At 42.1% G+C, this 22686-nt stretch overlaps 1 protein-coding gene across 4 annotated transcripts in view; it reads left to right on the forward strand.

Annotated features, from left to right (window-relative positions):
* The first annotated feature begins 237 nt into the window (after positions 1 to 237).
* Positions 238 to 22686, forward strand: part of LOC104148850 (probable cation-transporting ATPase 13A4) — a 44168-nt gene continuing 21719 nt past the window's right edge. For 3 of the 4 annotated variants that reach the window (XM_068953681.1, XM_068953682.1, XM_068953683.1), the window contains exons 1-11: positions 238 to 376; positions 8358 to 8531; positions 12006 to 12143; positions 14488 to 14558; positions 14651 to 14731; positions 15666 to 15735; positions 16555 to 16689; positions 17112 to 17184; positions 17842 to 17973; positions 19159 to 19329; positions 19782 to 19939. In XM_068953681.1, the coding sequence (XP_068809782.1) occupies positions 323 to 376; positions 8358 to 8531; positions 12006 to 12143; positions 14488 to 14558; positions 14651 to 14731; positions 15666 to 15735; positions 16555 to 16689; positions 17112 to 17184; positions 17842 to 17973; positions 19159 to 19329; positions 19782 to 19939 (1257 nt within the window). In that variant the 5' untranslated portion in view covers positions 238 to 322. Of the gene's footprint in view, positions 377 to 2151; positions 2173 to 8357; positions 8532 to 12005; positions 12144 to 14487; positions 14559 to 14650; positions 14732 to 15665; positions 15736 to 16554; positions 16690 to 17111; positions 17185 to 17841; positions 17974 to 19158; positions 19330 to 19781; positions 19940 to 22686 lie in introns of those variants that run through there. The other variant, XM_068953684.1, reaches the window with a different exon arrangement.

Below are 22686 nucleotides of genomic sequence, written 5' to 3' on the forward strand. Positions count from 1 at the left end.
CTGGACTCTCAGTTATGACTACTAGTCACATTCTAGTAAACACTCAGCAGATCTAACTTTTGCTGTTTCCTGCTGTCTTCTGAGTGAGTCTTGCATGTCTGAGGTATCCTCTCAATCACAAAACCCCAGCAGCACAGCAAAGGGAGGAGGGATGAATGTTACCTGCTAACCCCACAAAGAGGGAGGAGCTCTGTTCTTCAAGCATCAGCAGAGTTATAAGGAAGGTGTGTGCTTAGAGCACTTCCTTAATGTGGAGGTTCAAGCACATGACGCTGAAGACCTGTCTTGAGGGTGCTCTAGAAAGTCTCCAGAGGGTCATTTCATGGAGGCCAGTAGCCATCATGCACAGCTTAACCAGGGAGAGGAGAATGAGATGGTAAGTTGTTTTATCTCTGCCTGGGTCTTTCTGAACTCAAGGCAGCAGATGGCACATGTTCTGCAATAAAATGCTACAGTCTGTAATTTAGTTTTTTGATGGTGGAGGTGTTCCTGTAGCAACAATGTACAGTTAGAAAGGATTTTTTTTTCTTAAGCAAAAAGAAAATGAAATTGCATGTGTCCACTGGATTTAACTGGTTATCCCCTCCAACAGGGGATGGCTTAAGAGAGTCTTGGAAAGAAATGACAGATTATTGATGTCGCATTATAAATCTAGGTGGAGCTGGTCCTGCCTGAGCTAGAGGCATGGGCTACAGCAGCGTTCCTAACAATTTGACAGGTGAATCTCACTATGGCCAGCTCCTCTTGGATGAGAACTGGGTATCTTGGCTTTCTCTGGAACATAAAAACCCATGTTATGTTTGCATTAATTAATAGTAAATGCAGTCTGGTAACACTTGGCAACACTTTTCCAGCCTGAATGCCTGTATAAAGGTGGATTTCTAAGTACAGAGCTACCATATTTCTTTCCAGAGTTTCCCAGGGAAGAATACATTTGTATGTGCTGCGTGGCATTTGGAAGTAGTCCCATGTTTCCAGGAAACATCTGATCTACCGCATGGTGCTGCTCTTAAATAGGGAGCTTAGTGCATGACTGTAGTAAACTCCGTGCTTCTGAGCTGCTTTGGCATGACTGCATGTGTATAGATCAGCTATTCTGCACACACATAGTATGTCCATCTGACAGATCCTGGACATGGCAGGCACATAATGCAGCTGTACAGCAAAAATTGTCGTGCATGCCTGTTAAATATTGTGCTCCTCCAAATTCTCATGCTGTGCAGCTGCAATGTCTGCATCTCCGCTATGAGTATGTGTAGGATTTCTGGGTGCCCAGCAGCCGTAGCAAAGCTAGTGAAACGCACAGTCACATCCAAGCTGATACAGCTGTTTACTTCCAGAAATCCTGGATAAATCCTCAAAATCTACTCAGCAGGTATTCTATTTCAGGGAAAAAGAGAGCATGTCATAGAAAAACATGGACACTTGCTGTCCTTAGACACAAACATATTTTCAGTCAGCTCTCAGCCATCCAGGCAAGGGAAAGTGTCACATTTTGCATACCACAAACCTGGGTAATTTGGGATATGCTGGAGAATGAAGTACAGAGTCATCGCACAGCATGAAATGAGCACTGCAGGAAGCACAAGGCACTGGCTCTGAGGGTGGGGACTAATTAGCTCAGTGCAATACAGAACCCAACTGGCTCTGCAGCTGAGTTAGTAAACCTGCCCCCAGCACCCCACTCCTGGCTCTAACACTCGTGCTGATGCGCCACTACTCCTCGGCTCCAAAATGCTGCTGGTGTTGTGCCCCCACTCCACCCTGTCCTTTTCTTTCTAGGACCATAAACACGTCGTCATTCTCTTCCCACTACCAGCACTCTCACCAGCAATGCCAGAATTGAACCTGAGCTGATTAGGCTTACATGGACCTGGCTGTTGCTGGGTAGAGCCACGCTATCGTACCCTGTGTGTCCGGTTCCATATGTTCATCAGTGAGATGTGCCAGCTGTGCTCCCATCAAACCAGCTGTCCCACATTACCTTTCCAGTAATGTTCTTGATTCTCGCTTGTGTCGCAGTGAGTGCGTCAGTGCAGCGCTCATGGATCTACACTGTGAATCTGATGTTTTCCATGCACAGCTGTGCACTGTGTGCACAGTGTTGAGTCAATCTGCACCGTGAATCCAAGGTGTTTGGCAGTTGCCACGCTCTCCATGTCTGCAATGAACGTAAGCAGTGCTCATTCACCCGGGATTCCCAAATGTCTGAAAATCATAGACAAATGGTTGAAAAACAATTGAGTGGTAGATGAGATTTAAAACCATAGTAATTTGTTGTGCTAGAATTGGTAGGTATGTATGTGCCTGTTTGTGTTACGTGTGTGTAAGAGAAAGACAAGTTACGGGTATTACAGAGAGGAAGAGATCTACGTGGTTGTCCGAGGCACTGTATGAGAATGAGGAAGAAAGCAGTGCATAAATAGAGACACTGAACAGCTGGTGTGCATGTTTGTATGAGAAAGAAAGCGATATGTAGGTGAGAGAAGATGTGAAGAAGGAGACAAGGAAGGCAGTGTTTAAGGACGGAAAGAGACTGCATATGCGTAGAAGAGAATTATGTGTGGATATAATTTCTTTGCTAAAATCACATCTTTTAAATTATTGGCAGCTACAGCAAGTGACATTGGCATGTGGTGTCTCGGTGAGCCTGCAATAGCTTTTTAAAGTTCTAACCCATGAAAAATATTTTTCTACGTTATTTTTAACACTCACTTTAATCCACCTGCACCAAATTATCAACATGTAATTCTTGACTCTTCAGAAAGATCATATCACTTGATGTAATAATATAACAGCTGACATTGCACAGGTGCTGGTTCTTACAGAGTGAAATAGTTCATGCATTTTGAAAGCGTGCAAGTAGTGCGTTTGGACTCCGGGCAAGCACTGCTTTCTTCGATAGAATAGAACTACCTGTCCATTTTACTGGAGACAGTTGGGGAGCGCTAATGAGAAGAAATTCTTCTAGGTCTTCTCCAGTGTTGTCCATTTCTTGCAAAAGCTGAGATGCTAGACAGACCTGTAAGAGCAATCATTCTGACTTAGGAAATCTGCCTCATGTGCCCTTGTGCACATCTTTGGGATTGTTCATGTAGCTGTAGCGTGCTTGCTTGAATGAGAGCTGCAGGAGTGGGTGCCTCAGAAGCAGAGATTCACTCTCCTGGTACCCAACAGAGACTGAGCAACTTACATTCAGAGCATGAGGTAACATCCCTCTCTCATCATAACCATTTGTAATATTGAAGAGATTTCAGTAATGTGAGAGAGCTCTCTCTACACGGCAGCTTGCTGGGGAGAGGGCTAATAGATAATGGTGTTAGAAAGGGATTTATTTTAGGAATTAGCTTTTTTTTTTCTTTTGCCTGCAGAAGGATCTACTTGAAGGTTTTTTTCAGAGTAAGTAATTTTTGGTGCAATAGGAGGAGAGAGGAAAAACACACCTTTGTACCACCTACTAGTTGACACTCCTGTCTGTGCAGCCGGGGGCTCATCATTCCCTTTGAGAAAGCCTTGAAGCACAAAAGACTGTAGTGGACTTTAATGCGCTCCTGTCCCAGGAAAGATTTGCTAGACTCCTCGTGTTCCTCAGTCGCTTATGTTGGAAGGGTTAGGACAGCTGCAGTCAGCCAGCTGGTAAACCTCAATCTGCTGCTGCGTATTGGCAGCTGTCTGCCTCCTCTGAGCTGCTAAAATTTGGAGGGAAATCTGGTTCAGGAATTTCACATACTTTGAGTTTGAAAAATTCAAATCTTAAGATAGAAACTGAAATGCACAATCTTGTTTCTGCTGGAACAACTGTGAATGTTGCTACTGGCTTCAGAGGGAATGGAAAAAACTTCTAATGAAATAGGTTCTAGTGGCTAAGAATGAGATTCAGTTATTAAATTCTTTGTGAATCTTAACCACTCTTTCTAGTCTAATCCTATTATCTGTTGTTATAGGAACAGGTTATTCATAATAGGGTACATGGTGATTGGGTTGCCAGAAGTGTGATATTTTCCAGGCACTGTTTAAGCTTCTTGCTCTTTGGTAGCTACAGGTCATTTTTTCACCAAGGAAAAATATGTCTAAACTTGTTTGACTTTGCATTTACCTTCTGCTATGTAAATGACCAAAAAGTTCCAGGCAATTTTTCTTTTAACCACAAGCAACAAAGACTTACTGGACACTAAGAGTGATAAGCTCTTGAGCTTTGGGTTTGGATGCTTGTGCATCCAAATGCAGCTAAGAGGCTTCCTTTGAATAAGCACATCTTCTGCCAGTTGACCAGGTCTGACAGCTTTTTCTGTCCAATAATCCATGTCACTTCCCTAGACCCTTAGCTCAAGAATTCAAACTATTCCATATTAATTGGGTAATCCTCATATCACTCTTCTGAGTGTTAAGAGTCTCAAGGGAAAGGTCGTGTTAATAGGTGAGGAAACAAAGTTTTACAATGTACCATGATTTATTAAAACTTTTGCTGTGGAAATTGGAAGAGTTCAGAATGCTAGCCTATTTTGTAGGCAGTGCTATCTTATGTGAGATACCGTGAGGCCCTCTGGAGGCTTAAAGGTAACTATCTTGGCTTTGTTTTCCACCGTTTCTCTGTCTGTGGTGCCCTAGCAGACCCACGTATGCCAAATGCACACATCCAGCCCTCAAAACATGCCCACGTGGTAGATAAGCTGACAATGTGCAGGTCTGCATTCATCAGGCTCATCCTCACAAGAAGCTTGTCTGTGTCAGCAGAGCCTCCTTTTGCAATGAAATACAATCCAGCGAAAAGTATTCTTTTTTCCTGAACAGTAAGCCAACCTGACAGACATGTTCTTTCTGGTGACGTCAACCCTAGGATTTTTGCCAGCCCTGAAAGTATCACTGGCCATAGGGACATAGGTTTGCTCGCAGAACTTTGCAGAATAGACCTAGGGAATCCTGAATGAGCTTAACTTCCGAACACTGGTTAATGCAAGATATTCACATGGCAAGATGAACCTGCCGAGAAACCTGCATCATGTGTGTGCCTGCTCTCCCCCCTCCTCATGCACACTGTGGTTACCTCTGTTGTGGGTCTAATATTCACCCCTTTTTGAGAAGAGAATTCTTAAGAATTTCCCTTGTTGACTTACTTGACAAGTGAGAAGTGTTTGCACAAAGACTGTTCTGGTTTCATCAAGGAGTTATTTACCTAATAAATGTTTTTATGAATCCTTCCTGCTGAAGACCCATAGTCAGGGAAAACACCCTAACCTGACAATGTGTGTTATTCTAAAGCTAAGCTTTGACGGGTTCCTGCACAGTGAACTTTGGGACAGGTTAGGTTCAGAGCTCAGTTTCTATTTCCCTGCACAGGTTTACTTCTGGATGGATGTGGCCTAGGTTACTTGCTCCAAACATTTCTAAACCATGGGAAAAACTCTCTTTGTTATGGCTTTAGAGTCCAGCTGAACAGCCAGATACAAAACAGCAGTTAACATCTGATGTTTTTTCTTTCCCAACTCCCTCTTTTTAGAGCCCCTGAACACCTACATTCAGGAATGTCATGTTCATCCAGACACAAACAACCCAACCTAAACTAACACTGGTGTTCATGTCTGTAACGCAGAATGTGCACTATGTGAGCAGCAGCAAGATAACAGCAGACAGTGCGATGGATGACTTGAGAAAACAGCCTTTTTTCCCAGCTGTACTGCTTTCCAAGATGAAGAGTACTGATGTGTGTTTGGTTTTGTGAAACTCTTGAGATCTAAGGGATCAGACTGTTTTTTGAGGAAAGTTATTGTGGAAAACAAAGGCCTGGAAACATATGTAGGTGTAGACAGGGCTCGCATACCTACTTTGGTACTAGGTACCTAGTTTCCTAGACAGAGTCTGGCCTGGCTCTGTGCTTCCTGTTTGCTCGCTGTTTTGTTTGCATGTTTTTCTGCGGATGCTCGTTGGTGAACTGGGATGCTGTTTTGTTTTGCTGCATATTTTTATTGCAGCTCTTTCAGGTGTTGATTTGCGTAAAGCAAGAAGATTCATTTCAAAAATGCCAGAAATTGGACTGATGAGTTGTGCCCCGTGACTCATCCCAACTTGGCATTATGAAAGAAGACACCATTATCTCCCCAAACACATCTCTTTGGTGGGTGGACCTCTTGGTTTTGTTGTCCTGTCGAGCTTGGGGAATCATTCAGCATCTCAGAACACTTACAGCAAGGAAGAACGTTGCCAACAGAAGATGCTCGCAAATGACTGCCAATAACATGCTGGTGCCAACCCTTGTTAATTAGATTAACTACAGCCTTATTGACTTATCAGACTTTGGGTGTAAGGCACAAAACCTGGAAATTAAAAGAATGATTCACTCACAGCAGCAAGGTGCACATGGCAGCAATATCATGCTTCCCCACCCTGATATGCCCATCCCTATTTGAGAAGATTATTCCAGTTATTCCAGGTTTGGCCATTTACTGGAGGAAGTCCAAAGGCACGTTCTTTTAACAGTTCTTCCCTTAGGCATTTCTGTCTCCTTGGGAGTTTCTTTGCCATGCTGACAAGATGTAATGTCTGGATCCAGGCACCTGGACCTTGCTAGTAAGCCATCACTGTGAACAGTGTTAGCATCATTGTATATACTAATGTGTATGCTGCTGCTGACACCAATTTTGTAACCTTTTTGTTAAGGATACAACTAGACAGAGGTGAGTAGAGCTCCCTTTCCATGTCTGTAGAAGCATGTGAATATCAGTAGTATGTGACTGCCGCACCAGCTACCTACTAACAACCTTGCTGACCTGCTCTCTTCCATGAGGTTCATTCTATCTGCTGCAGAGTTGCCTTATATCTTATTCTCTTGGCCTGTCAGAGATTATAGGAACCTTTGAAAATGCTGAGCATGTACATCTCAAGGTGGTATGAACAGATCCCATGCAACGCAGACCTCTTCCACATGAAGTTTGCAGTACCTTTTGCCAAAGTAACCAATGTCTTCCCTTTAGAAACCGTATGGACACCACTTAGGACGATGTAGTCTGCCCTTTTGGAGAATGAGTAGATAGGCCATGGCAATGAGTGGAATCGCTGGGAAGGGCCTGCATGTCACATACCAAGCAGAGACACCAGCACAGAACCAGGAGTTATGTATTACTCATCCTTCCAATTACATTGCCTTTTCTTCTCCCCTTATGAATGGATGTTGCAATATCTGTGGCTGCAGATATCTCATCTTCAGAAGCAGATTGCACAACAGCTGCAAGTACACTAGGAAGAAAGAGTTTGAGGAATCTTAAGCCTTACGTTAACATATTCTCCTAGTCACCTGATGTAATTGCAGCCATGCAATCTCCCGTTTAAGATCCGGGTTGGATCTGTTCTGTAAATTTGCTATATGCCAGCCTCTGTTGGGGCTACTGACAGGAAGTTTGGCAGTGGTACCAAGACCGGGCAGCTCCTCAACTATAATGCTGACAGTCATCCCTTTGAAGTTTTGGGCAAGTCATCTTGCCTCAGTGTAACAATTTCCCCACCTCTAAAAATAGAATGATAATACACGCTCACATGGCTTCAGTGAGTAGCTTCATTCGGCCCTCTGAACATGTAAAGCGTTCTGCACGTGTTCATTATTTGTTATTACTAACAATTATTATTATTACTTTGGGATATTAGGACAGTCGCACATTGGCCTATCCAAATGTGGCCAAAAGCCGCACACTGGAGCTATCATAAAAGGTAGTTAACTACCCTACAAAGGCTGTGTCTGTGCCAAGCTGTTCAAAGCAGCTCCAGCTTGTACAGGCACACAGTGTCATTCAGCAGCACGCAGAGACATAGCTGAGTCTCTAAAGAAGCGTAGGTGCGTTAGCACAGACTCACTGCTGTGGCAGGACAGCAATATTGCTTCTGATTCTGAAGCAGGCACTGTCTCAGCTGCTTTGGTGGGTCTGTACAGTTCTCTACCCCCTAGAGCAGATATGCTCAAGTTCTTCAGCTGTCTCACCCAGGGACCTGAAAAAGCCAACCAGAAAAATCTGGCTTCCTATCTCAAGGCCTCGAGGTTAGCGCCTGTATACTTTGGTTTCATTCCAACTCTGTCCTACTGTTTAATGCAGAGTTTCAGAACTATATAGAACTATTTTAGAAGTTTGGTCAAACTGCAGCAGTCCTGATTTTGTGCATGTGGCTGAAAACTTCTGTGGAACACACAAAACTTTTTTCTGGTCGTGATTGGGAGCCGTAAAAAGCCTAGTGTAGCTTCTGTGACTTCTTTTCTCACAGTACCATACTAAACAGTACCTTATGGGTGAGCGGTGGATCATTAGCAAGTATAGTATTTCAGGTGTTTCTTTAAGAAAAATTGCGCTGACTTTTTCCTTGTCTTTGCTCTACAGGAGATATTTGGCTACAAAAGCCAGGGCTGCCGGAAGGCCTTGTGCATTGCTGGATGCATGTTGTCCTGTGGGGCTCTGCTGCTGCTATTTTACTGGAAGCCAGAATGGGATGTGTGGGCAAACTGCATCCCCTGCAGCTTGGAAGAAGCAGATGTTGTACTTCTTAGAACAACAGTAGGTGCCTACTTTTATCTGTAAACTGGTTCCTAGTACATAGTTAATTGCAAGGTGAGGGAATCCAATTAGCTGAAATCTCTCACATTGCTGATGTCTTGCAATAATATCTTGCATTTGGCATCATTCATCTAAAGAACCCTCGAGTGTTCCACAAATACAAATTATGTATGAGAAGGTGATTGGAATGGAGGGCAGTAGCTCATCTGGCAACAGGCTGAAAGAAATTGGTATGAAAGAACCTGTAGTTTCATGGCTGTGCTGTTTGCTCTCAACTCTTCCCTCCTACTCCCTTCTGTCATTCCTGTGCTCTCCACATTGCAGATCTGTGCTCCAGATTTGAAACTATCTCTTTGCTTGGTGTTGCCCAGAAGGTCCTTTTTCCTCACTTGGTTGTCCTGGTGAACCTGCCTCTCTCGACCCAAGTTTAGCCATGGAATTTAGTGAACGTGCAGCTGCTTTGTTCAACTCTTCCAAATCTCCAAGTCCGCTACCCTTTTCTCAGCCATATGCAGGTTCATCACTGTCTCCACGGTGTTGCTGCTGGCTGATGTGTCTCAGTGTTCCTAGAAAAGGATTACCTCAGGATTTCACAGCATATTGCTAGACGATGAAAAAAGGTTACACTGCCCCAAACCAAAGGTTGGTCTAGCTCAGCATCCTGTCCCCAACAGTGGCCAGTAGTCCACAGTGAGGGATCAGTATAAGAAAGAGGGCAAGCATAGACTGCTTATTTTCATACTTATGTGCTTCCACTTTCTGTCAGTCCTTCCTCATGTCAAACAGGCCCGTAATCCTGCAGATAATGCTTTCAGGACTGTTATTTTTGCTTATAGTTTCTTAATAGAGATTTCTATCCACTGAGAACTGCACTGAAGCTCTGCAACGTACGCAAACCCTGAATTCATTTCATGCAATCTACTAATAAAAACAGAAGAAGCAAACTGAAACTTGACTCAGAGTCCTAGCAGAGCCTGACTATTCTGGGAACTGGAAGGGTTGGTTTACTTCCAGAAGTTGGATTTGTTCTGCTTCAAAGATTCTGAAACAATGGCATGTGAAATTGCAAAAGGGATCATTTGCTGTCACTATATTTGAGCAGCCTTCTTAAACTGAGCACAACAGCATGCAGTTAGAAGCTTTCGTTTTGAAAATCATGGGTCTTCCTGGTACATGTTTTGTATTGAAGCAATCCACATCCTAATAAGCCTGGAGAGAGGTCTTTGAAAAAAATATCTTATTAGGTCTAATCTCCTTTTTTAATCTTCAATTCAGTTTGCATTTTTAATTGCCTATTCTCATGTGTCATTTTACATGGATTAGCCATGCCAAATACTTTTCAGATAAATGAGTTTTTAAATGAACCTTTATGTAATTAAAGAAGAATTGAATTGTATCTTGCATTCTTGTTATCAGGAAGCTCTCTGAAAGCGTGCTGTGGGCATTGGACAATTTCAGATTTCCTTCTTGGGTTCTTTGCATGAAAATGACAGTTTTTTTTTTCCTTACATTTTTTTCTGATTATGTCAGTTCTCAAATGTGATAGCTTCCGCTGATGAGGATACGAGTAATCCCATTAGCTTGATCCTTGGATTTCTCCTCTGCTTCATGTAAAAGCTTCATTCATAGTTTATCATCATCTCTGCAATGGTAGTATAAGAGCCTATTAACACACTTTTGTTATTGAAGTTTGAGTCACTTGAGTTCAAGTAGTGAGCACCTGTGCTATTCACTGCTCCCCATCTCAATCTGCATCTCAGTGTCTGCTAATTCTGAAATGTAAATTAAAGATAAATATCCAAAAATGAATGTTATTCTACTCAAAATATGAATTTAAGAGGAAAAGTACACAAGTAATTAAGATATGTAAATAGTCTTAAAGCTCTTTTTTGAACCCTTACGTTATTCAGAGGGACTCATATTTGGTACAGAATCTTACCTTTCTGTTGTCGTTTCCAAGTGAAGTATAATGACCATGCTTTCTGAACCTCACCAGTAGGGAGGCTTTCATTGTAGAAAACTATGATAGCTTCTTAATACAAACTCATTGGTCTCTCAAGTCTTAGGCACTCCCCCTCCTTCCTGATGCACAGCAAGGATTTTTTGTCTAGTGTCAGTCACCACAGGGCATCTCTTCTATTCAGACCCCTGTGTTACCATCTCACAAGTTGGTCTGTTGAGACAGTTATCCTCTGGATATCCTTCCAGTTTTACTGGAGTGCTGGGCACTGAGAGAATGGTTTGTATCCTAGTTTTAAAACTGCCATACTTTCAAGAACAGAATGCCTGAATGTCTACAGTACTCTCTACACAACCAAGATTAAAATAACCCATTTTAGACAATGTAGTTACAAAGATTTTAGAGAAAGGTGTATGGAAGTCAAGAAAAATCTGTTCTTCTCCAGCTGCACTTAGGTCAGCACCCAGTTTTTTTCTCTCCTGTGAGATATTTGGCCAAAGCAAGGATAGGCAGTTCTAATGCAAATGATAAGTCTGTATGCTTGCCTTCATAGAGAAGAACCTTGGTTTTGAGGTAATTCATTCCTTTTATAACCAGATCATCCTTGGAGTTCTGTTGATGCTCGAATACAAAAGTTATGTCAGTCGTCATGTTGATTTAGTATAAATACCAGCCTGGGTGGAGCTTTCTCCTGGCTGATAGGCAGAAAATACCAACAATTGTCTTATAGACATGTTGTTAAGCTGTTTTAAGGTAACTAGCTTTTTCCACATGCCAAGGTTATATTCACAAACTTCTCATGCACTGAATATGATGTATTATATAAGTCAGTGCCTTAGCTGGCTTCAGTGCACATGAGTCAGTGTTCTGGACTGAGACTTAACATGATGGTGCTTGTTACAGTCATTTCTCTAGTCACTAAGACTGCATTACCAATGCTAATTGTTGGGCAATTCCAATGTTGAACATCTTTTATGAAAAAGTAAGGTCATGAACTCAGCTGAGTGGCAAAGGCTTTTCTAGGGATACTGTAAGCAAGGCATGGTGCTAACACACTTGTTCCAATGAGCTGTTAAGGAATGACTGAAAAGGTATTGGCACTAATCCACATCCATTCTGTGGTACAGTTATGTGCTTTTGACCCTCCCTTTATAGTATGGTCACTACATCTCAGATTGTCCTATACTGTTTACCTGTCCTACAGCATGACCTGGGTGTTCACATTCCATCCTTATCAGCCGAGCGCCAGACCTGTACCCCAGGAATTGTTTTGCATTACTCACATTTTGACAGTACCATGCCTCTGCTCCCACTCTACTGATTTCACCAGCACATTCTGACCTCTGCAAACAGTTTATCAGTCACAGGTGTGGGGAAGCCCACGTGGGTTAGCACTTTAACAAAGCTAAAGCAGTGCTCTAGAAAGGCCTACAGTAACCACATGCTGTGGGGTGATAGTGAACATGGTCTGATTGCGTGGGAAATTATGACACTTCTTTTCTATATTTGATTAGGATGAATTCCGAATTTATTCTCGTAAGAATGTGATGTGGATCTCTGTGTCTGCACTTATAAAAAGTCGATCAGATTATCCAGCCATTATTGGGGAAAGCTCAGTCTTCAACGAAGCCATAATGAAGCCAAATTTACAAGTAAGCAGATTTATCCCAGCAGGGTCCGGGACGTGACAGCAGGTGTCAGCCACGCTTTATGGGGTGAAAGTGAACTGTGAACACATCAAGCTAAGATACCTGCAGCCTGATGAATACAGTGAGCTGTGGCAAAACGAGCTAGAGATTTCAGGAAACTGTACTCACCTCCTCTTTAAAATCCTCTCTCTCGCTCCAAGGGAAAAAAATCATCACTTCTCCTGAGAGAAGACCTACATTATGAACAGGAGAGCTCTAAGACACTGGGTTTGGAAATGAAAGAATCTGAGTTCCAAAAAAAACCCCTCATTTCTGACATGGGAATCAAGGAATGTAGGGGTGCTTGTATGTTTGAAAGGAAGCTGTGAGGAATTGTACATCATAGCTTCAACAGCAACATGAAAACACAGATGAGTGCAGATTTGAGCTTATTTGGTCTGGACTGCTGCTGGTTGAGGGAGAGTAGAGCAGACAGGTGCCTAGGCAGAGCTGCATCAGCATCTTCAGGAACATTTCATCAGGAGTCTCTGAAGCACATTTTGCTTTCTTGCTTTTGTATGCACCAAATTGTGCTTTAAAGTACTTTTGCTGGAGTCAGGGCCTGTGCTGCTGACTGCTCCTGCAAAACATGTGTCCTGTTCTTTGCCAGTTCCATAGTTTGGAGAGCCCAGCGAGGCACTGGGGAGAATGCAAGTGGTTATTTGATCCAAGAAGATCACAAGGACTCCAGTGAGCTGAGTAGAATCAATTGTTCCCATTTTAGAAAAAATACCAGACAGAGCAGCTATGTCTTGCTTAGCATCACATGTTAAAGCATAAAGCAATCAACTCTGGGGTACTTTCCCTATCTGGTGCAATAAGCATTATTTTAGGTCCATGAAATCCATTTTTGTGCAAAAGGAATGCAATGCCAGGTTTCCCAATTTCTGCCTCTCGGTTATAGACACTAGATCACCACACTAGGAGCCCATAAAAGAGCTTTTATTCCTCTCCAGGAAATAGATTTCTAACCTGTTAGCATTTACTTCTGTACCTACAGCATTTTTTAGGAGAAGTTTTCATTATAAACCTAACTTTAGCTGAGAAAAGCTGTTGATGTTGTTGCTGTTTTGTGTGGGCTTATAATAAGGTACACAAGAAAGTTAACTGCCAGCTAGTTTAATCAACTGGCACAGTATGAAAGTGAAGATTGATTTGTAACATTCTTCAGAGGATTGAATTAGTAACATATAAAAAGGCCCAATATAGCCCTCAAAGAACAGGGCCTCTGAACAACACTTTCATATCAGTCAAAACATCTAGGTTGAAAAGAACAGATTTCAAAGACGCCAAGAGCAAACAATGTAATCCTTCACTAGCAATTCAAAAGCTCCTACTTATATATCAATTATAAAACCTCTTTGCCTTTTAAGCCACCTAAGTCCACAGAGTATTGCGTAGAGCCTGACGGTTATCCAAGGGCCTGTTCCTGCAGTAAGTTGAGCCCCTCGTTTCCCACTTCAGTTTTTAGCATCAGAAATATTGCAGCTCCTCTTGTATGAAATTTTAACCACTGGCCTCTTGTTGGGTTAATGACTGTGGTTATAGCTCTATTTTGAGTCAGTGTACAAGTTACATATGGGTTTCATGGACCTATAGTAGTGCTTATTGCACTAGATAGGCAGAATCCCATAGAGCAGGTTTCTTTATGACTTACATGTATAGCCTTGCCTTACTTCAGGTGCTACGAAGCAGTGTTATTTCTAAGAGGCTGGTTTATTATTGCATGGGGCAGGACAGACTCATTTTGCAAGTCATAAACAGCAGTGTATATTCCTCATGGATATTGCTCTGCAAGGACTTAGCATTAGCAGTGACTTAGGAAGAATCCTGGAATTGCCATTTTTGTCTGCTTGCATATCTGTTCAGCTGAAGGACTCAGCACCATGCCTGCCGACTGTCCAGAGCCCCCTCCTTTCCTCAAGGCCATAATAGAAGATATGGGAGTTGTAGACTGAGGCCAGGCTTTGGGAATTTCTTGCATACCCATCAGGACTACACTCCTTGCTTCACAAAATGGGGGGGGGAGGGAGGGGGAGGAAGGTGCAAAAATGCTGCTTTTGCACTCTTTTAACCTAAAGATCTGAAACACTTACTGGAACTCCAATAGGGTGGGGACCCCACACTATTACATAACTACAGAGTTAGTAGATGCAGTGCTGCCTACTCCCCCCACCCATTTGCTTTATTTGTGCTCCATTGCAGAGAGAATTCCTTGCTTTTCAGCATATCTGAGCCCTATGTGCAGGCCCGGGAGTATTTTTGTTTGCTATTTTGCCAGTATTGTTGCTCCTGTTTTGTTTTGCAGGTGAAAAGTATCCAAGTACAAAAAATCCGGTATGTCTGGAATCTCTCTGCAAAACAGTTCCAGAAAGTTGGGTGAGTTCAGTGCACTGGTTACACAAGTCTCTGAGGAAATCAACATTCTTTGGGAAAATCCTCCTAAGGAAAACACTCCATTTATATTTTAGAGCCCTGGAAGATCACTACACGTGTTCAGCTATACATGCCAGATTTGGTACTGGTCTCACCTGTGATGAACAGAATGTCAGGTATACATTTTTAAACTTCCTGAATACTCAACACATGTGTTTTAAAACATTTGAATTCACTGCTATTGGAGCCCTTTTCTTGATTTTTTCTTGTGTACCCATACCCATTAGTATGTGCAAAAATTTAGATGAAATGGCTGTGCGTGAAAAAATGAATGCAAAGAGCGAGAGAGTGCAGTACATTCCTTGTCAAAGCTTTTGAAATGTCTCTGAGTATTCATCACTGTTATATATTTTCAAACAGAAAATAACCATGTCCTTTTACTCTGGGCAGTTCCTATTTGGGATAAGAGAAAGTATGTCAACAGAGGACAACAGTCTCCATGAGACTGTGCAGATAAGTGGTGTGTGTGCTTCTTCAGTGGGGCTCCATGTAATTAGACTGCACTTCTAAATGCATTAGTTCTGGTCACTGAATTTGTTTTCATAAACTATTATATCGTTAGACAATTTAAAGACTGTATGTGGAGCTGTAATCACACTGTGAACCTTAGGTATTCCTGAAACTGCTAAATAAATAAACAGTCTTCACTTTTTTGAATATTGAAAATCCAGCTCCTGACCTTAGCTCACATTGAAGCTTACATTCAAATAATGCTTCACTGTATGCAGAATTATTTAGGTTTAGAACATTTAGGTTTAGGTGTGGAATTCCTTTGTTTACGGCACTTGAAAGGAGTTTTTGCATGACAGAAACATTTGTCTGAAAGGCTGTATTATACCTCTTGTCTGTTTGAGTAGATTTCACTGGTACAATTGTTTCTGACATGAGCACCATAGGTGACTTTTAATCTTTTATCATTTTCTTGGGGCAAGATCACTGAAGCCTTTAGATTGGGATCAATACAAGCTCTCAGAACAATTGAAAGATGCAGCTTCTTGAGCTACATTGTCACTATTGTATCTATAAGTGATCTATCTTTATCCCATGCAGGAGACTGATATGTGGGCCAAACACTATTGACGTTCCAGTGATCCCTATTTGGAAACTGCTCGTCAAAGAGGTATTCAGCATTTCTGTTGCTTTTGTTTTAGAGACTACGTGGGGAGGCAGAATATGACTATAGAAAATGATGGATTCTATGTCTAGTTTAGTTTCCCTGTTCTCACCCATCAAGCATGTTCCTTCTTCATACCTTGTTTATAGCTGTTCCATGAAACGACCATAGATTAATTTCATCCCTGTCGTTCCCTCTCCTCCATCCCCATGCCTGTACTGTTGCTTAGTATTTGTTCGTGTCTGTGTCCTGAAAGCTCATTCTATTGGCCTTGCAAGGGTCAGTGAATTTTTACAAGCCACACTGGAAATGAAACCTCAGGGGCAAAAGCTGTCTCTTAAACAGCAGAGATGAAATGAACAGCACTGGCTGGCTTATGCCTTCAGGTGCAAAGAGATCCACTGAGCTCATGACTCTGCGCACAGGACTGCATAAAGCACCAATATGTTTTTCAGACTGGAGCTGGCTGTATCTGGCCTAAGCAGATGTGGAGATGTGCCTATGGTATGCAAGCCCCTTCTGCATTTCACAGCCTGACCTTCTCCTTCAGCTCTGTTTCGTTTCTTATAAAGAACATGGCAAAACAAGGCTTGGGCTGAACCATTCACATCCAAATTAATGTTCTTATTGGACCAGGTTATTCAGCTCTTCTGTCAAATGGAGATGGGCTAGTCCAATTAGACTGAAGCCACTGCTAACAAAATTAGAAGGTGGTGGGGAAAGCATGTGACACTTAACTCAGGAGCTTTTATTCCAGCCAGTCTCTGGCAGGATGGAGCCGTTTAAATGTGACCAACTCTTGAGTACTGTTCTCTCTCCAAATAGGTCTTAAATCCATTTTACGTGTTCCAGTTGTTCAGTGTGTGCCTGTGGTTTGCTGAAGATTACATGGAGTATGCCACTGCTATCATAATCATGTCTCTCCTCTCCATTGCTTTGACTATCTATGATCTTAGACAGGTGAGACACCTCAGCTTTCACCACAAGGAGGATTTATTTCCAATATCTGGGAAAGCCTGGGATATTACAACATACACGTGTACTGTGCTATGAGAGTTACTCAGAATTTTAGTCTCATGACATTATGTAGTAACAGATACAATGGCCTGGCTTACTAGTCATAATAATCCGTGTGGTTCTTTACCCACATCCTCCCTTCCCCATTCCAGTGCTTTGCTTTGTAATCCTTTCGTTACACCTTCTCCATAATTAAGGGCGGGGAGTTTCTTTATATGATTGCGCAGTTCCTGGCAGGGCCAGACCCCAGTTCATATGAGGGTTCTCATAACCACAAATAACAAAGAGGGGTAATCGTTAGTGGATGAATTCCGTCATCATGGAGTAAAATGTAACACTTTTCTGTGTTCTCCTTTAATTTGTAGCAATCGGTTAAACTGCACAGACTGGTTGAGTCTCATAACAACATCACGGTCACTGTCTGCAGAAATAAGGAAGGTGACTCCTGTACACTTTTTTCTTAATATACATTTCATTTCTGTAGCGATTCAGTTCACAGCTGAAAATGTCTAGTGTTAGATTCCTTGCAGAACAATTTTCTTTTCTGCCTGTCAGTCTGGTTAACTGGTTTCTGCAGATTGGGTTAATTTGACCTAGAAGTATGTTGCAATAAATCAGTTGAATTCACAACTTCATGAGCAGAGTCTTATCACAAAATTATCAGGAAAAACTATGTCATTTTTCTTAAACTAGCGCTGCCAAAGCCCACTGCACAGTTAGCCATTTAATAGCTGTAAGTCCACCTAATTGCTGCATTTGAAGTCTATTCATTGCCATGCTATTTGGAATGCAACCAAAAGATAGAGTCAGACTAAGAAATGTGGATCCAGACTTCTTCAGTTAGGTAAGCACATTGGAACAACAACTACTGGTTGGGCTCCTGGAGAGATGGGAAAGAATTCTGGAGTTTGAATCACACCCAGACTTTTCTAAGTATGGGAGATTGTAGTCCTAGATCCTACTTGTAGTCCTGTGTCTGTTTTCAGCTATTATAAGGAAGTAACGAGCTATTCAGCTGGTAGTTTCTTTTATTTCTTTCCCCTTACTGCATAGAAACATATGAAGCAGAAAGTTTACATTACATGTCACCTACAGGTTTTCAAGAACTGGAATCAAACCTTCTTGTCCCTGGAGACATGCTGGTTTTCAAAGAGGGCAGAACTCTTTTACCTTGTGACGCCATCCTGATCAGCGGGCAGTGCATTGTAAATGAAAGCATGCTGACAGGTACAGCTCATCCCTCCCAGGTTTACCATCAAAACATCATCACAGTCATATGGCTTCAGTCAGTGACGTAGGACTTCTCAGTTACGAGATTGTCCATAGCTAGCCTAGAAGGGGATTCTCTGGGATATCTGCTATAGCAAAGACTGAATTGCAGTTAGCCCTTATCTAAACAGAGGAGATGGACTTTGAGAAGGGCAGATCATCTTTTACTTGATTTCTAGGTTGGGGCATTTAGGAAGGGATTCTGTAATTAGAAAAGAAAGAAGAGTGCACAGCGAAGGACAGGACAGGACAAGAAGGGGTAGAAATGGAACAAAGCTGTTCCCACACAGAGCATACAGTCCGGTAAGACTATATGGGTTTCAGTCACTGAATGTTTCTTCTCTGGCTGCTGCAACTGCTCCATCGTATTGGAGTGTCTTCCTAGTTCTCCAGGCAGTTATCCCCACATTTATGTGATAGCAGAGGAGGAGACATCAGGTTGAGAAGTTTAATGAAAAGCAAGATTTTTGGTGCAAGAGATGTCTGTAGTTCTGTTTCCTGTTTTTAAGTTTGGCCTTTCTCTGAATCAAACTGAAAACAATAGTTCTGAAATTTAATGTAAGTGAAAAATTCCAGAAACCCCTTTCCTGTTGAAAGCCTCAGTTGCCAACTGCTTGGTAAAACTATTTCTGCTTCTGAGTGTATCAGCTCTGATGTAAGTAGGATATTTGTCCTCTGTCACAAAGTGAGCTAAAGGCTCTTCATTTTTTTAGGAAGGGGAAATAGATAATGTCATGTTTAATCTGCTTAAGGGAAGAGAGTAGTGACTGGCACATGAGGTTCAAACTAGGTAAACTTGTGGCTTTCAGCTGGAGTCCTGCGACATCAGTTCAGGCCTCTGTCTGCTTATCTATAGCCATGGTTTGGAGTCCTTGGCCTGTTTTCACTTCTCAGATGTACAAGAAGCTGCTGTACTGATGCAAAAAAGAGCTGTTCTCTGGCAGAGTCTGGATCTGTGCTTGTTAGGCTGCAAAGCCTTACTCATTCTGAAGATGTCACAATATAAATGTAAAATTTCTCTAAACGGATTTCTCTGGTGAATACCTATCACTTACCATCTATCTAGATAGTGTACTTCCTGGAAAATCAGCAGGCTAATTTTAAGGTGTACTGCAATTTTTCTCATCTGAGAATCTTCTTTAGGGGAAAGTATTCCAGTAACAAAGACTCACTTACCTCAAGCTGATAACATCAAGCCCTGGAGAATGCATTGTGCGGAGGATTACAAAAAACATGTCCTCTTCTGTGGAACAGAGGTCATACAGACCAAGGCAGATGACAGAGGAGAAGTGAAAGCTGTGGTGCTGCGGACTGGTCAGTCAACACTTCAGTGTGCTTTAATTTTCGTGCTTTTTCTAGCTGGACCAGAGTCTGACTTAAAGGTCTGTTGTGCCCAGTCGCCCTTAAGTTAAGGGAGTTAATCCAAACTCACAACAGTCAGCCTGAGAACTGATATCCCAAGCTGGACTGAGCTAATATGCATTGTTTCAGGTTGCCTGGCATGACCTTTACAGAAACCACTAGCATATGATTAGGAAGAAGAATCTATCTTTGTTTCTGAGACATTGAAAATGATCATCTTGCTTAAGAAAAATATAACTTTTTTTTGGAGGCTTCTACAGAGTAGTTTACATACACTGTAATGAAAGATCTGGGCCTCCTATTTTAAGTTATAGCAGTTGTGTGTCATTTCAAAGCCCTCCATTTTTCTTAGAGAACTTTTGGAGATAGTTTCCCCTTGGAATGATTTTGGTTTGTCGTTCCAGGTTTCAGTACAGCCAAAGGGGATCTGGTGAGGTCCATTCTGTACCCTAAACCCATGAACTTCAAGCTGTACAGAGATGCCCTCCGGTTCCTGATGTTCCTCGTCGCATTTGCAGCCGTTGGAATGATCTATGCAGTTTGTATATTTGCGCTTAGTGGGGTGAGTTACTTTCTAGAAGGTGGGACACATCATCACACCAAACTTCAAAAGACTTGAAACTTGAGTGGCTTCAAATATGTTTATATACAAGAATTGTGGTCCTTTTTACCTGCCTTCTTGCCTTAACATATAAAGCCATTTTCAATGAAATTGGTTTTGTAGCAACACAAAAACCTCTCATATTTTCACTTCCAAGGTGTCAAAATCCAGTATTCCCAATTGTAATTTCCTGTGAGGTCTTAGTGAATGCTGTGTATGCTATGTTTATCTTGTGGATTGGCAACATCCTGTATGCTGCCTCTCTTGTTTTGTGACATGCAGTGAGCACAGGCTAGATAAGGCATCACATGTGGTGGGCAGACTGGTTTTTAGAAATAGGAGATCCCAAGAGCTTAGCAAACATGCAAACACGTTTTGCAAAGTTCTAGTAGGACTTTTTGCACATTCCTAGAGAAATTACAAGTGGATCTTGGGTTACATTGGACACAGACTTATGTGTCTCTGAAAAAGCAGCTTCCAAAAGATGCAGTTTATTAGATCAAAGACCCATCTGTCCTAGTCCATTGTCTCTCCCTGTAGCAGGTATCAGATGCTTATGGAAAGAGGATAGGAAATGGAGCAAGTATAGTGCAATTCTTTCCTTGGATAGTCTTCTAGCATGTGGGAGAGAAAAGTTTAAGGAGTCACTAAGCTGGCTTTTGTATCTGGATCATCTAGCTTTAATAGCCACTGTTGGATTATCCCCTAGAGTCTGGTTTAATAACTTTGTGAAGTCATTTATGCTTTGGCCTTGACAACACTTGTGGCAGTTATTTCCGCAGTTTCATTAGGTACTGTGTGACAGTGTTTTAATACTTGGTGTCTGATAAGTTCTCTGAAGGCACCTTAGGTTTTTGTTTTAGAGAATTAATGAATAACTGTTTTTATTTGATGTTTCCCAACCATTCATGATTTATTAGACTATTGTCCACCCCTTCAGCTACCCTTCTTCCATGTTTCAGAGCCCTGAAGAGTACAGGCCTGAACGCAGATCCCTGAGGTTTACTGTCGTCATAAAGAACTCCCCATTTTCTTCTGCCCTTTGTATCATATCTTTGTATAGTCATTTATGAGTGAATAGAGCCTTCACTTAGTTAACACTCAGCTTAGAGAGAGCTTCCTCGAGAGCTTTTGGGAAATAACATCATCAATAGCTTTTGGAAAGCCAAGTGTCCTGTATCAACTGGATCACATACCCATGTGCCCACTGATTTTTTCCAGAGTTCTCAAGGATGTTTATGGGACATGAATTCCCTCTGTGAAGACTATGTTAACTCTTCCCTAGTGTACCATTTACATCAAGAGTCTATTGATTCTTTATTGTAATTTTAGTCAGGTTTCTCAATGTAGAACTTAGACTTGCTGCATTAGAGAGCAGCAAGGGCCAGCTGCTCCATGAGGGAAAACAAGCCAGGGTCAAAGGGTGACCACAGCAAAGGCAGTGTCCTCATCTTCCAGAGTGCAATCCAGCAGCATCTAAACATGACAACCATAGCCAGGTGCTGGTTAAATGGTCCATCAATAGCCCCATACAAGGCAGACTGATAAATCATGTCTCCTGATGGGGCCAGAGACACGACCAGAGACAGGACTGCAATGTAACTGTGAGAGGGTCCATCCAGGAGGCAGTGCCAGAGACCAGCACTTCTGCAACACACCACAGGCAGGGAATGAAGGCCCAAGCCTGACTGTAAATGGAGTTCCTGAACCCATGGGCAGAAGGTGTGCCTGGGGTCCCCGGGTGAGCCTGATGAGGGTATTTAAAGCCTGCTGATAGCCCTAGGGTTCTGGTATACTGGTCTTTATATCTCTAGAGAGCCCCTGAAACCCTTTTACAAACAGTTCAGAAGTGCTATTCCCATTTCTCTAGCTGACTCAGGTCAGTGTAAGACATAGTTGTACGTGGTAAGCATGGTAGCAATTTTTACAATGTTATTCCTTTAGAACTTCTTTAGAAGTTTTCTAGAAATTGTGCCATGCATTGACAATTATGTGCCATTGGAAGGGCTAAGTCCTGAATGGGAAGTTTGATTCTGCAGTTCAGCTTTTGAATCTTTTTTCCCTTTGGGATAATCTACAATCAGTTGTCTCAGAAGATGAATTCCCCCCAGGATAGCTAAGAAAGTGTGCTTAAGAACATACCCTGGTGTCTGCTTTTCAGCTTTTCTTTCTTTGTTTAACTCCTCCCCCTTGTAATACATAAGACACAAGCAGATATAATCACAGCGACTGGAACTGTCTTGTCAGACTAATGGGAGGTTCAGTCATATCGGTATTGTATACCAAATACTTTCTCTTCTGTGAGTGCATTTATCTAAAGGGGTAACTGCTTAATTCTTACATAAAATAGATACCAAATGATATCAAAGTAGTTCATTCTGTGGTCCAGAACAGTATCAATGAAGGGAGAGTGAGAGCCTGATGGAAATTCAGCACACCAAATACAGCATGGTTTTATGTTCAAAGCCCCAAGCTCAAAAACAGTAATAATGCTGTTTTTCAATGATTTGCCATGGAAAATCCTTCTGAACTATATATCGACTTTAGCTTGCAGTGTCTCAGTTCTGTACCTCAATCTGAAATGCTCTGAATGCTTTAGCAGTGATACTGACTGCCTGGGATAACACTGCCAACACTTATCACCCCTGGCAGTCAGTTTTGCACCAACTTCTAAGCCCCCAAATTAAAGATGGCTTTAATAAATTTAC

This window comes from Struthio camelus, chromosome 9 (genome assembly GCF_040807025.1).
Source record: "Struthio camelus isolate bStrCam1 chromosome 9, bStrCam1.hap1, whole genome shotgun sequence".
NCBI lineage: Eukaryota > Metazoa > Chordata > Aves > Struthioniformes > Struthionidae > Struthio > Struthio camelus.